This window comes from Coenobita brevimanus, chromosome 28 (genome assembly GCF_032717465.1).
Source record: "Coenobita brevimanus isolate Jiangsu-jjx chromosome 28, ASM3271746v2, whole genome shotgun sequence".
In the NCBI taxonomy this organism is placed as follows: domain Eukaryota; kingdom Metazoa; phylum Arthropoda; class Malacostraca; order Decapoda; family Coenobitidae; genus Coenobita; species Coenobita brevimanus.
This window is the reverse complement of record NC_136981.1, coordinates 3,409,270-3,423,880: the sequence shown is the minus strand read 5'-3', so window position 1 is coordinate 3,423,880 and position 14,611 is coordinate 3,409,270. Positions and strand designations below refer to the sequence as shown.

General features: G+C 38.4%; 2 protein-coding genes across 2 annotated transcripts; both read left to right on the top strand.

Moving 5' to 3' along the window:
• Positions 1 to 238: 238 nt before the first annotated feature.
• On the top strand, positions 239 to 2,610 carry LOC145394692 (uncharacterized). Its single transcript, XM_080268469.1, has 2 exons — positions 239 to 439; positions 2,438 to 2,610. The coding sequence occupies exons 1-2, from the start codon at positions 239 to 241 to the stop codon at positions 2,576 to 2,578; spliced, it is 342 nt and encodes a 113-aa protein (XP_080124595.1). The 3' UTR covers positions 2,579 to 2,610.
• LOC145394637 (thioredoxin, mitochondrial-like) lies at positions 2,606 to 9,164 on the top strand. The gene is made up of 4 exons (XM_080268419.1): positions 2,606 to 2,731; positions 5,069 to 5,250; positions 7,203 to 7,328; positions 9,006 to 9,164. Exons 2-4 carry the CDS (start codon positions 5,071 to 5,073, stop codon positions 9,162 to 9,164), a joined length of 465 nt encoding a protein of 154 aa, XP_080124545.1. The 5' UTR covers positions 2,606 to 2,731; positions 5,069 to 5,070.
• The last annotated feature ends 5,447 nt before the right edge of the window (positions 9,165 to 14,611 follow it).

Sequence of the window (14,611 nt, the reverse complement as noted above, 5' to 3'; positions counted from 1 at the left end):
TTAACACTTTGTGCCCCATCAGTTCATATTATATCGTAATATTGACTTATTATGTTACTGTATATTGTAATAATTTCTGTACCTTCAGTAATTTTTATTGATGAGTGGCCCATTAATTCGTGTTGTATATGGTAGTGATGGTCACATGTTAGCCTATATTCTAATACCAAGGTGCCTCATTAACATATTGTGCAGGCATGTAAGGGAGTGCATGCTGTCTGGTTGGTGAGTTAGTGCCATGGTGTTGCTGGGTGTGGGTGCAGGCGTCATAGTGCTGGTGGCGGTGTGGGTGGTGGCAGTGCTGGGAGCTGTGGTGGCAAGTAGTCGCCGGCGCTCCTTGGTAGCAGTCGGTATCCTTGTGTCCGCAGCGGTGGTCTCCATCACCCTCCTCCTCATCCCACAACACAGTGACCCTCACCAGCCACCAGCGCAGGAGCTGGTATGGCTGAAAAGTTAATTTTTTTAATAGATAATTTTTTTCCTAAAGTGGATATACAGTCGAGAGCCATATTTTCTGTTTTTTATCCCTCCACTCCTGCCACTGCCCCAAGGGATATCATAACCGAGGCATTATAATAAGCAAAGATCTATCATTCATTGCGAAAGTGGTAGTTCGAAGCTTTGCTAGACTACTGTGCATGAGAAATACTTTATGATGACACTGTTAGTTCAAAGCTTTGCTCGACTACTGTACATGAGAAATACTTTATGATGACACTGTTACTTATGAAGTCTCGTAAAGTTTCCAGTGAGAACCTTGACATCAGACAACAGATCTTCATTCGGTGTGAAACTTTGATTTCCCTCCAGTCAGGGGTATGATTAGAGGGCGAGGAAAAACTATGGCTTACGATTGTGTAACAAAGTACCATACTTTTTGAAGGTTATAATGGTGCTGCACAGAAATTAGTGTGGCTAAAAAAATTACTTTATCGTAGATTTTTTTTTTTTTTTTTTTTTCGAATGAATGTACTGTACTTTTTAAGATTTTATTACAGTATCCCAAGGGTTTTTGCACTTTTTTCTTTTTATTTTTTAATGATACTAGTTTTTTTTTTTTTTCACAAGTTTTCTACCATTAACCCAAAAAGTGATTGAATTTTGGTTCTCAAAAATACTCTTCTGTTTTCATAGGTCTTTATATGTTGCATTCACGTAAGCATATACACCTCACTCTCACAGTACTCACAACCCTCCAGCCTCAGCAAAGAGTCACTGGGAGTTCCTGGTTGAAGTGGTCAGTATCCTGCAGTCTGTCATGTTCATATCCACATAAACCTGGAACTACAATTAGATCAACAGCAACATAGAATACCAGTGCTATTTTTTTTTTTTTTTTTAATGAAATATCAGACTGTTGTACCAGAAGGCAGAATTATAGGAACTGTTGGTTTTGTCACTGTACTTGTATAAGCTTTACGGCACACTTTGATTTTATCAGGCACTGTATAGCTGATATAATGCCTTTGTATTCATTATCAGGACCACTGTATTATTTTATTTTGCTTTGGATATGAAGATCTCAACTTAAGAAGCACATTTTATATAATTTTTAATTTTATTATAATTTTTTTTTTTTTTATAATGTATGATTTGTGGTTTAGCTTTATGAATCACCTTTTGAAGTCAAATTACGTGTAGATTTGTTAGAATCTCTTAAGAAGTAGCAGGATATTTCAGTAGGATCACTGGCCGTGTGTGCATCCAAAGATTTCTTGAGATCACTAATTTTTTCTTTCTGTATGTTAGTTATGATCACAGTATGTTTAACTAATATATATTGTATATAGTACCATGTACCATATATATATATATATATATATATATATATATATATATATATATATATATATATATATAGCTAAACTAAGCCTAAATGCAGTTTATAACCCACCAAAACCCAAAAATAAAATCTGAATCTCATCAAAAAGAGGTCTGGAAAAAATCAAACTCAGTAAACTGTACCCCAAAATGACTGTGTTCACCCCACCTATGAATAAAACACATTAATCTAAGTCTAAAAACAGTTTGTAAATCAACCAAAACACAAAATTGAAGTAAAAAATATAATTGAAATTAGTTAAAAACCAAACAAAACCCATCGTTATACTGGGGTTTGGCCATCGTTCGGTGGGGTAGGGTGGTATTTCTACCCCCATTGCTGTGCTGGGGTAACATACCTCAGGGTCCCCCCTGTATATATATGTAGATAGATAGATAGATAAGCCTGTACAATATTTGTGAATGGTATGCCTGTGAAGTGGAGCCAAGAGTTTTGAAAGCTCGAATGATTTCTTTACTGGTGTATGGCCCATTTCACTGAGAACTGTGTTGCTAGCTTGCCCACTTTTATGATGAAGTTCCATTATTTTGATAAATTTTCTGTTTACCATGTCCTTCTTTTTCCTGAGCTAACTGATGTGTGTTTTGCCTACAGGTGACTGACAAACTCTTTGTGGGCCGAGTTGTGGTGGTAGCAGGAGTGGGGTTGGCAGCAGTGGCAGGGGTGGCAGTTCTGGTAGCAGAGAGTGCCCAACCCATCCTGGCTGCACCCCTCAAGAAGGTCAAACTCTCATAGTGCTACTCAGGACAAGTGTAGGAGAACCAAGTTATGCCATGTTGTACAGCAGCCTGTAGTGCATCGTAGGACGAGGTTAGGAGGATTAAACTGTTTCTCCAAGGACAACTTCTAGTGCCTCCAGGGACAAGTCCTAGTGCAACCCAAGACAAGGTTAGGAGGATCAAACTGTGCCATATAGAACATCAACCTCTAGTGCCTTATAAGATAAGCGCTGGACTTTATAAAGCCATGTATCTCACTTTATGGAAATGAGTAATTAACAAGTGACATTTTGAAATTAAATTCCTTGAATAACAACACTGAAAAACAGATTTTAAGCTTTTGAAACTTGGTAGAAGCTGTAGCCCATTCCATGATATGTACTGAAAAACTGATATTGTAAAAGTCAGTAGCTATATACCATAAGGCAGAGTTGCATATTTATGTAAGGATGATAAGGGTTGCATTGTGCAGAAAGTACCATACATAAATTCATTAAAGAAGGTCTGCATTGTTTTGAAATAGAGGTGTAAACAAGAGAGAGCAAACTTCACATTGAGATAACCTCAGGCTTTTTAGAAGAATGTACAGGAAATGTGAATGGCATAGCTGCATGGTGCACTTGTTCTTTGTTGTACAACTGTGCTAATCACAGTACGGAACAGAAGGAAAGAAGATCTATGTGAAGTAGCCTACACTTTGACTGGAGTCTGGAGCCCAAAGCAGTACAGGTATCCTACTGTGCATTTTAATTTCTATTGCTGGTGAGTTGCTGGTGAATTACTCCTGTACCGTAAACATTCATTATAGGTTGCATTTTGTTGTACATTCTTTGTTGTTACTGAATCCAGCCAATTTAACAGTCATGGTAGAAATCTCCCTTCTTAAGGGACACATCATTCCATCCATCATCCAGTACAGTATTGCCCCATCAGTAGCAGTGAGGCTCAGAGCATGGCTAATCAGTCCACACACTTGAGGTGAGAGTGACCTCAGTGGCGTTGCATTAGCAGTAACCCCCAACCACCACTTGGTATTACATCCTTAATGGCCACATGCAATTGAAACAACTCATAAGACTGCCTGGCATCTAGAAATTGTATGAGGACAATAGGAGTAATGTACTGCTTCAGTACACAGCATGATGGCCAACCCTTGATATCCCTGCATGCATCGGAGAACTGTCCCATGAAGGGAAAAGTATCCAGGTGTGTCAGGGGGCCACATCATTCACCCAAACAGTATTATGCATAGGGAAAGAAAATTATTACACTTTTGTAGATCACTTGCTGTATATTATAATCATCATCCTGATCACCTTTCCCACCCTAGGGCAGGGTGAGGAGTAGCAGCATTCAGACAGCTCGTTTGCCCAGTCCAATGGGCTATGTTTCCATTCACTCATCATTCAAGCCCCCAGAAACCTGGCTTTATCTGGTACGCCAGAAACTTTCACCACATTCTGTAGCTTCACATAAATGTATCTGATAGAGTCAGTGTGAATGCTGTCACATTAAAAAGGGGTGCCAAATCCCTGATCATGCTCTTCCTCTCACAACATTCATCCAGCCAGCTCGATCTCTTGTCAGTCCCCTAGCCTCACCAACTTCCATAGCTCTCGTCCTCACACATTCATCCACCATATCCCTCCACCTTCTCTGCGGCTTACCTCGCCTCCTCCCTCCATCAGATTCGCTCAGATATACCTTTTTCACCATTCTGTTGTTATCCATTTTCTCCACATGACCATACCATCTTAGTACAGTACTCTCTCTTCGATTCTGGAATCCACAGACTTCTTCACATCTTTCACAAATCACATCATATTGTATCCTATCCACTCTGTACACCACATACATTCCTCAGCAGTCCCATTTCCACAGCTCTCACTCTTGACTTTTCATTTTCGTGCCACACCATAGTCTCACATCCATATGTTAAAGTTGGCACTAATACTCCTTCATGTAAGCCTCATGCAGCTGCACACTCAAAGTTTCTTATCAAGGTCTTTATAGCACCAGCTACCTTCCTTCCATGTGTCACTCTACTTTCCACTTCTTTTGCACATTTTCCTTTTTTCTATCACTGTACCCAGGTATTTGAACTCTCACCAATTCCAGTCTCTCTCCATTCACTGTAACATATATAGCTACTTTCAGATGTCCATGTTTTAACTGAGCCAGCTGTAAATAATTAGTAGCATAATACAGGTACCGTATTGCCTTTGGTTCCTTCTTCCTCACATTTAAAAAAAAAAAAAAAAAAAAAAAAAAAAAGCTAGTTTGCTTTATACGGTAGTTATATAATGATGTAGATGTGCCCTGAAAAAAAAATAATTTTCCTTCAGTATTGATACATGGTACAGATTAACAATTTAGGTTTATAGGTATGGTAGAAATGGAACTTTTATTAGAATTTTTGGGGTAATTTTCCTGTGGACATTACAACCAAAAAGATCATTAAAATTGTGCTTGTAGCAAGGATTTACTATATTGTATTGCTTTACAGACATGCGTATGTTAGTGAGAGGTCGAGGGGGGCTAATGGCACGGTCCCTGTTAGCTGGACATATTACCCAAGGACAACCTCATACTCCAGGGCACTCAGTCACCCTCACCAGACCACTTCACCAGGGCCAGCCACTGCAGGATGTCTATACCATTGACAGTGAGGATGATTTTAAAAATAAGGTGAGCTTGAGTGGAATTTGTGTCATTTCCTGTGTGTGTGTGTGTGTGTGTGTGTGTGTGTGAAAATTTAGCATACTCATACCAGCTGGGACATGTTGTAGAGCCACCATTAGGTGACCAAGGCTGACACGTGTAGGCATGCTGGAGCCATTACAAATGAAATGAAACGAAATGAATTAGGCCCATATCTGGATAAATTGCTTGTTGAGGAAGAACAATGATCTCCCACACCTAATGCTGCAGCTTCCCACCTCCTCTTCTCCCTCTTAACCCCTTCACACCATCCCTTGTTCCCTTCCATACTGGCTACTTTATTATATATAAGTGTAGGATAAAACGGAGTAAGTTCGCCAGCAGCATAATTTGGCCAGGACGCCAGTAATTCAGATTCAACTGCCCATAGCTCCCAAACTCTTGCATGGATTCGGCTTCTGTTGGGCTCAGGTTTAGAGAATACCGACCTAACAACGTCATGTGAAGTTTTGATCCATTGTGCAAAAAATGACGTTGGAGAAATGAAATTGTTTACCAAAAATTTTCAGCATTTATTACATCAACAAAAACTGGAAAAAAAAAAAAATCTATTTACCCGTTATTTTTACATGTTTCAGGTTAAATGTTGTTCAGAACTGTTTGCATTGTTATCACACACAAACACACACATGCATAGAACTAAACAGTACCCTGCCATGCTTTCATGCCATGGGAGTCCCCCCCTCCCCACCAACTTACCAATCATGAGAGTCAGTAAATCAGTCATGGATGCTAACGGCATAAAGTTCGTCCAATACATGGCATAGGCTCTACTGTGTGGTAGCCTAGACCACCTAAGTCTAGTTATAATGTTATGTTTGTTATAAAGCATGGTATTATGACAATAATAACAATAAATATTATAACAGTAACAACAACAAATAGTTCACAGTGAAATTACCCTGTCGGCGGGGTAATTTCACCGCAAGACGCTTTTTTTTTTTTTTCAGTCTGTGGCATGGGCCTCTTTTTTTATACAAAAATGAGCATAGTTATCTTTAGCAGAATGGCTGAATGTATAGATAAAGCAATAAAAATGACAATATTCCATATGTGACAGTTTGTCACAAGTCAAGAGTGAGAGCAGTGGAAATGAGTTATTTAAGAGGAGCATGTGGAGTCACATGGAGGGACAGGCTGACGAATGAGGATATAAAGGAGCGTTGTGGTGTTGATGTGGATGTGATAGGAAGCATTATGAGGAACACACTGAGATGGTTTGGCCATGTGGAGAGGATGGAGGGTGAAAGACTGACGAAGAGAGTGTATGTGAGTGAGGTGGAGGGGGGAAGAGGGAGGGGGAGGCCGAGGATGAGATGGAGGGATGGGGTGGGGAGGTATATGAGAGAGGGGGGTGTGAGTTGGGAGCAGGGCAGTGAAATGGCGGGGGACAGGGCGACTTGGAGGCGATTTGTTTGTGGCCACCCCAAACGGGATTGAGGCGTCTGGCAATAGATAGATAGATAGACAGTTTGTATTTAGCAAAAACCACCATTCACAGGGAAATTACCCCGTTCTACCTAATGCAATATTTTCCTTCTGTTTAAACACCTCAATAGGGTTTAGGTCTGGTTGAAAATGTTTTATCCACCCAATAAGAAGACTCGTTTCTGCCTCATAACTAAAGCTCATCAAATTCCGTTCCAAGTTCTTCAAATCTGTAAGACCACAATTCACTTTGGTGCATTTCTGTTTTCTTTGTCTGTACACAAGGGTTAACAATTTCTGTTTTTCACATTGGATAACCGGGGACTGGCCATCGAAAGGCGGGGAAGGGTGTTGATTTTTTTTACATCGCTAAGGTGGAGTATCATGTAGTGGGGTATACCTGTACAGCCATGACGTAGTGTTTAAGTTATGAAGTTGCTCAGTTCCATCAGGCGAAAGCAGACCAGCTATAATCACTACTTTGTTCCCAGGTGATGAGGAGCAGACGGCCAGTCATTGTCAACTTCCATGCCGATTGGTGTGAGCCCTGCCACTCACTCCGCCCACTACTCACTCAGATTGCTTCAGAAAATAATGAAAAGTTGCATTTGGCTGAGGTGAGGTATGGGGAAGTAACCCCAAACATTTTAAAGTCTTAGTCTGCAGGTACTGTATTTATGAATCGTTCTTGTGACGGAAACATGAATTTTGAGAGTCGAAATGATGATTGACTGGATGTGTGGTCTATTTCACTGAAACTTGATTGTAGTTCTCATGCTTTTTTGCTTTTTCAGGCTACTTCATTTTTGGAATCCTACCCAATATACTCATTGTTGGTGTTAGTTTGCAACAGGATGGGGACAATGACATTTATAGTGGAGACCCATTTCCCAATAATAAATAGAGTGGGAAATAAAATGCTGAAATAAGCCTTACATCTAATACCCATCCTTTAAGCTTGTAATGTTATCAGCTTCATTCCAGACTGTGTACTGTATTAATGGTACTCACAAAATCCCATTGAACTAACGCTATCTTGTCAACTGCCAGATTTGAAGATAGGTGCAACCATTGTCATGTATACCACCATACTTACTTTATGCATTCATATCCATCATTTGTAAGCTCATATAGCTCCTTCCTCAGTACCATACTCCATTCTCACAGGTTCACTTTCCAAACCATCTGCATACCCTACCATAATTTCTCCTACCCAGTAACGTTTTAACATATTGGTTTAGTCTTTCTGCCTCCATAAAATTTGTCCACCTGTGCCTTATTAACCACAAGATTTTCTGTTTCCTGATACGGCAGTCACCATCCACACACTCGAAGTATTGCTGCTTTGGGTTCTGCCCTTTCCTCTCTTCCCTCCTTCCTCTTCTGTCTTTCTTTCCTTCACTCTATCTTCTTCCTTCTGCCTACTTGTGGCTTTACACTCCCTCTTCTGTCTTCCTTTCCCTCATTCTTTCCTCGTCCTTCTGCCTATGGGTGACTGTACACAGAGTGACAGCCAAATAGTTTCCTGTACACCAGGAAACCATTTACTATGTTGGGTGATACCCATATAACCAATTTATGGCACCTGGTGGTTCAGTGGGTAATTAAGGTGCTCCAATCAGATTGAGTCTGTGTAGGTTTATATCCAAGGGGTGTTTGGCGTTTATTGCTCACATAATGCCACTCAGGGATGAGTGAGGCTGGCCACTCTCATATTAAATGTCAGGACCAACTTTCCTAGCCCCGGGCTCCTACACTCCTCATGGGGCAACGTAGGATTGGATGATGGATGGATGGATGGATATACTGTACAGTATTTTTTCAACAGGTGGTAACTGGGTACAGGTAATAGATGGATGGCAATCTTGGACCCTGAGAGGTATTACCATGAGAGAGAAGTGCAGCAACAAACTTTGTAACCAACCACACAGTCATCACTCTTAGGCAGGAATACAAGTCATTAGTCAAAGTCCGTACTGAGACTCTCACAGATTTCCAGATGTTTAACCTCTTTTTCTCCCCAGTATCGTCCAGAAACTGTTGGGAAGTAGTAGCTAGCTTTGGCACATGTTTTTAGCATCAAGTCCATCAAATACATTAGCTGTACCACAGCCAACCTCAGTTTGGAAATAGAGGACATAGTGCATCATATGAGTTGATAGATTGGTTGATTGATTTGCATTTCATTTTTCTTCTGTCATCATCCCAGATAATGTTTATATTATTTCCAAATCTTTTCTTTTTCCTGTTTCTCTTGTAATCTATCCTGATAATATTTATATTAATTCTAACAGGTGCTGGTGGAGGACCACGTGGACCTTTTACAAGCATTTGAGGTGACAGCGGTACCAGCAGTTTTGGGGATCCACCGGGGCATAGTGGTAGGTAAATTTATTGGTCTGGTGTCACACAAAGAGGTCATGAACTTTGTTGAAAAGCTACTGAATGATTGAAAATATAAAGAGAGTAGGGCTGTATTCTCATCAGCTGTGGAGGCTCCATAGGATCTCTTTCATATTTGTATATTTTAGTATACGGCACATTAATGTTCTTTTGTATGTAATTAATGCTCTCAAACCTCTTTGTTACCAGTTTGTTTCTCTGCCATGCCAGTTTATTTCAGTATTGGCATGTTAATATTCTGTTGTATATATATAATTATGACTCCATAACATCTCATTCTTACCAGTTTATTTCTTCACATAACTTGTTAAAATTCTTTCATATGTAGATATTCCAAATTGTGTCAATATAGAGGTTAGATAAGTAACAAGAGAATAGTAAGGTGGGATAACAAAAAAAATAACTGAGGAAGAGGTGCTAGAAGACCTCTCAAGCTGACGTATGTCTCCTAACAACTTTTTCTAAATTTCTGCATATCACACATTAACAATTTCTTGCATGTAAATGTTGTTAGAAACTATATAAATAACAACAGAATAGTACTGTGTGATATGCAAAATTAATAACTAAAGAAAAGTTGCTTGAAAGCCTCTAAATCTGAAAAGAATGCAGCCACAGTGTGGTGGGCATTGATGGATAAAATGTTGGTCAGTGTACAGTAGGTGTGTCTTGTTTTATGTAGAGTTTATTGCTCACGTAATGTAATGCTGAGGCAGACAGCTGGTCACCCTTGCCTTAAATTCGGGAACAGGAGTGTAGCCCCTGGCCCTTTCATTCCTGATGGGATACAAAAGGATTGGTCGAGAAATAGTAACACGGAGGGAACCAAAGGCTGAGAACTTATAGATGATTGTTGAATCCAAAGGATAACAAAAGAGAGCCAAAGCTGAAATCTGTTCATTTCGAGATGACAAGATACATTGCTTTTGAAAGACCAGAGATAGTAGTTAGTGGATTGTGGGTATTGGGTGATATGATGAATATGCTTTTAACAGACTGGTGAGCACAGTTGGTTAGAAGCTGACCACTTTCAGCACAATGACATTTTTCAAATCATTCTTGCTGTTTTCAGTTTAATTCAGCTTATGGATGACTTTTCAGGCTACAGGGGTTGGTTCAGCCTTTCATAATGAGAGGTCTTTCCAAGCTGAATAATATGGTCAACAGTAGCTAGAAAATGCATAAGTCATCGTAGTGAAAGGGTTGCAACTAGTAATATGGTAATAGTTTAGCTTGGATAAAGCATTGATTAAGCTGGAAATACTTAGGCAGAAAAGTGGTCAGAAATGGAATGAGAGGTGGCAGTTGATTTAGGATTAGTATAATTGATAGTTTACAGTAATGCAGTAGCTGTCATTTTACGGGTGTTTAATTTTTAAGCTGTTGATGATTAGTTAATGAATGTAGATATGGCAGTAACAAGAATTATTCTGCAAATGGTGTATTAGGGGATTGTGGGATCAGGCCAAACAGTATTAAAAAAAAAAAAAATTGTATTTTAAAGTACAGTATTAGCACAGGTACTCTGTATTAATTTTTTTCTGCTAGGATCAAAATTTCATTGATAAGATCAGTGTTGTTTGAAAAAGAGGTTTAGAACTGTTCCTTTGGCCTTTTGGATCACATGATTTCTGGGTCATGGGACTTGATCATTCCAATGCCTTCAGTAGCTATGTGAGGTTTATCTCAAATATCATAAAATCTTGTGATGGCTGCAGGAAAATATTTAATGTGACATTATCGCATTGAAGGAGTTAACGAAGAGCTAGACAGTTTTTACTTGAGTAAAACAAAACAGTAACTGGTGCCTGTAAAGCCTTTGTGTTATTCGTAATCCAGGTAATCTGACTTCCATGTTCTTCACAGATTATCATGTGTTGAGTCTGCCATGTATTAGTCTCTTAACATAAATTAGTAGATAGATGATAGGTCAGCCTTATTTACTCTTAGGTTGAATATGATAAAATAGTATATTAATGAAGATGAGTGTGGGATGAAAGAATGAACTGCAGTTGAGGTGGAATAAAATTGTCCAAAGATATTTATGTCGAGGCTACTAAGAATGAAAATTCGGATATTGTAGTTAGAGTGGGCAGTAGATTAATAGAAAGACGGATTATATTGTTCTGTAAGTGCTCAACTTTTCAACATAAGTAGGATGGTGGTCCAGTGCATGTGGAAATGATTGATGTTTTATATATACATTTGTGAATGCATGTACTGTGGCATTTAGAGCTGTACTCCTGGACCTGAGAGGGTGAAGGTGTATGGAAGTGTGAAGTGCTTGAGAGTAATTTATGGAACAGGTGTGAGGATTAGCTATGATTAACCTGCAGGTATTTGTACAAGATACAGTCAGCAGTGAGGCAGGGAAACCAAACTTGCTCTACTATCATCATGGGTTTCACAAATGACTGTCAATACACTGATGGCATTCTTACACCCTTGCAATCTCTGGTTCAAGAAATATGGCATTTTAAGTTAATGTGTGTATGTATGAGTCATTGCAGTAATGTGAGAGTAATATATATAACATTGAAAAACAGAGTAATATATATAGTCATGTGAAACACTTAATATAGTTAGAGTATGATATACAGTAGTTGGTAGCTGTTATATTCGAAAATAATGATTAACAATACAATAATTACTCAATGAATGTTCAGTTTGCGTACTATGTTTATTGACTCTTTCCGCTTGACATTGTCTTTTCTAGTTTATTCTTGCTAACCCAAGATGACTTTATTCAGATTAACAGAATTTTCTTTTTGTGAGGATTGATTCCCTTCTTACAGCTTATAAAGTACAGTGCTAGTAGTCAAAATTAATTTGTCTACATTTATTGTATGTGTGCTGATTATTCATTATTTATCATTCTTTTATGGTATTTTTTCTTTTTACTTATACAGTATGTGTCATTTTTTTCAGCATCTTTACTTAGTTAAAAATGTAATGAGTCCTTTGGTGTAACTTTTGGGTGGAGGTTGGGTTTAGAGGGGGTATGAAAGTCAACTGCTGGATAGTAATTGTCATCATCATCATCATCCGGACCTCCTTTCACCCACCCTAGGGCCGGGTGAGGAGTAGCAACGTCCAGACAGCCCAAATTTGCCCAGTCCAATGGGCCATGCATCCATTCACTCACCATTCAAGCCCCCAAGTACTTGTCACTAATGATATTCCCTTAAGACTTTTGGTTTTTCATAAGTAAATTCTGCTGATGTGGGTTTTTTCCTGTTCGCAAAAACCATATAAGAAGAGGTTTGGGTTTACTGTTTGATTTAGGATTATTTGTACTTCCTTGGCTGTGTTTGATAGAATTGTTTTCACTATTGGATCCTACTGAATTTACAGAAGTTCACCCCCGTTAAAAGGTAAGGACATCTGTGTTGGGGTAATCAAACTACTACTGTAGAGCAGCATTCAGTAAAGTACAGTACTTACATATACAGGTCTTAATCTTAAGTGATAATCCTAACTTTCACATGGATTTTGGTGCATAATTAGCATCAGTTGTTTTTAAAGGGCCATTTTGCAGTGACGTGTGCAATGTATCAAATTCACATTGTTCTAGTGGCAAAAGTTTTTAAGGGATTTGTGTCATATTCTGTCACATTGTATTAGGACATAAATGACACAGAATGGAACTTCAGTCAACTTGTTTTCTTGGGGTCACAGGAAGCACGACAGAACTGCTGGCCCAGATATTATTCGTTACTTTTTTTTTCCTTTACAGTAATGGTTGTATGAAAAGTTGGAAACTGCTGTTGAAAAACTAATGTAATTTTGTTTCTGGAGATTTTCTTATGTTACATTGGCCCAGGGTTAAGCTTCAAACCACAAGGTGTGCTGAACTGATGAAAATCAGACCTCTATATCTTTAATACTGGCATTTCTGTATTTTATAAGTCCTAAACAAATGGTCAGTAAAGAAGAATCCATAATGTGTCTGGGTATTGAAAGTCATATAGTTGTCCTTCAGTAGTTTACTTTAGATGAAGATTTGTCCACATGATTTTATAAGCTCAACATTTAAAGAACATAACCCCAAAGTTGTTGAAAGAGCTGGGGCAAGATTTAGAAGCAAAGTTTGTGATCACTTCCCTTCTGTGACTCAGACTGGCTTTTACTCAAAGGACAGTATTAGTAATAAGTCATTGTAGCCCCAGGTTCATTTGTGATGTGAACTCAGTGGACTGCAGGCCAAAGTTGCCTTATTATGGCAATCCACCATCCTCCTTTTGGAGGATTTGGAGGGATATGAGTGACATATCTGCATGATCATATTGTTGTCACCACAGGAAGGCATCCTTCCCCAGCACCTCATGTAGGATAAGGAAAGGAGAACACTGATTCTTCCCATGTCTCATCTATCCTGCAAAACCAAGTCTGGGTTATAAGAGGGAATTAATTGCAAGTTTGTGTTTAAATCTGGGTTTTTCATTGTATTTAATTGCCATAATATTTGGTTCTGTAATTCAAATAATTGTGCTTTGAATGATTTTAGCATAAATTTTGTCTCTGATGTTAAATTAAGCTGTATATTTTAAGGACAAGGCATTAGAATAACCTTTATACACTGTTTTAAGGACAAGGTACTAAATATCATTAGATATAATGTTAAAGTTACCTAGGCATCAGTTATTGAGTCATTCATTCACGCTGATTTTAAGGACAAGGCATTTAATTACGGTGTACATTTTAAGGACAAAAATATTTAAGATTATTAGGTAGAATCAAGATGTATTCACTAGTTATGGGTTATCAAGTCATCTAGTTTTAAAGTAGTTAGTTTATAGATGCCTGACTTCAGTTGTTTGATGCCCAGTATCTATGAAAAGAGGCGCTAAAAGTCACTAAGTATAATTACAGTAATTGCTCCGCTGTCATTGAGCCTTTAGGTCCTTTAGGTATGCTTCGGCATTTTTAATGTAAGTTCTTGTCGTTGATGTTAGCTAATGCTCTTAACCTCATGATTCCAGATGTCGTCCTTTATATCCGGTAGTTTAGTCTTACTACTACCAAACATTTGTATTCAGTTTAGGAGAGGCCTTTTGATATTGATGGGGATTCTTAAGGCTGTATCCGACCATTTAGTTTGAAAAGTCCATCGTGTACTGAATAAAATCGTCTGACAGTAACTAGAATAAACCAAAAAGAAAAATAAAGAATGCCTACATCAGCATATTGTTGGGATTAATGCTTAGTATGTACAAAACTGGGCTGTAGAATTAAGAAATCCCTGAAAATAATGAATTGCCATGTCTTCTGACCATTGAGTAAAGTCTTTGCCCTGGTAATTATGTTAATGTCAGTTTTATCTGTGGTGTCATTGAACATTAGTAGTATTTCAAGAAATGGACCTAAAACTCATTGAAAATAATTTAATAAGATTTTATTTGTTCATCAAGGCATTAATTTTATGTTCTGATAGTAATTAGTGTCAGTTTTGTTTTGATATTAGTTATGTCATGGTATTTCAAGAAGGTTAGGTATT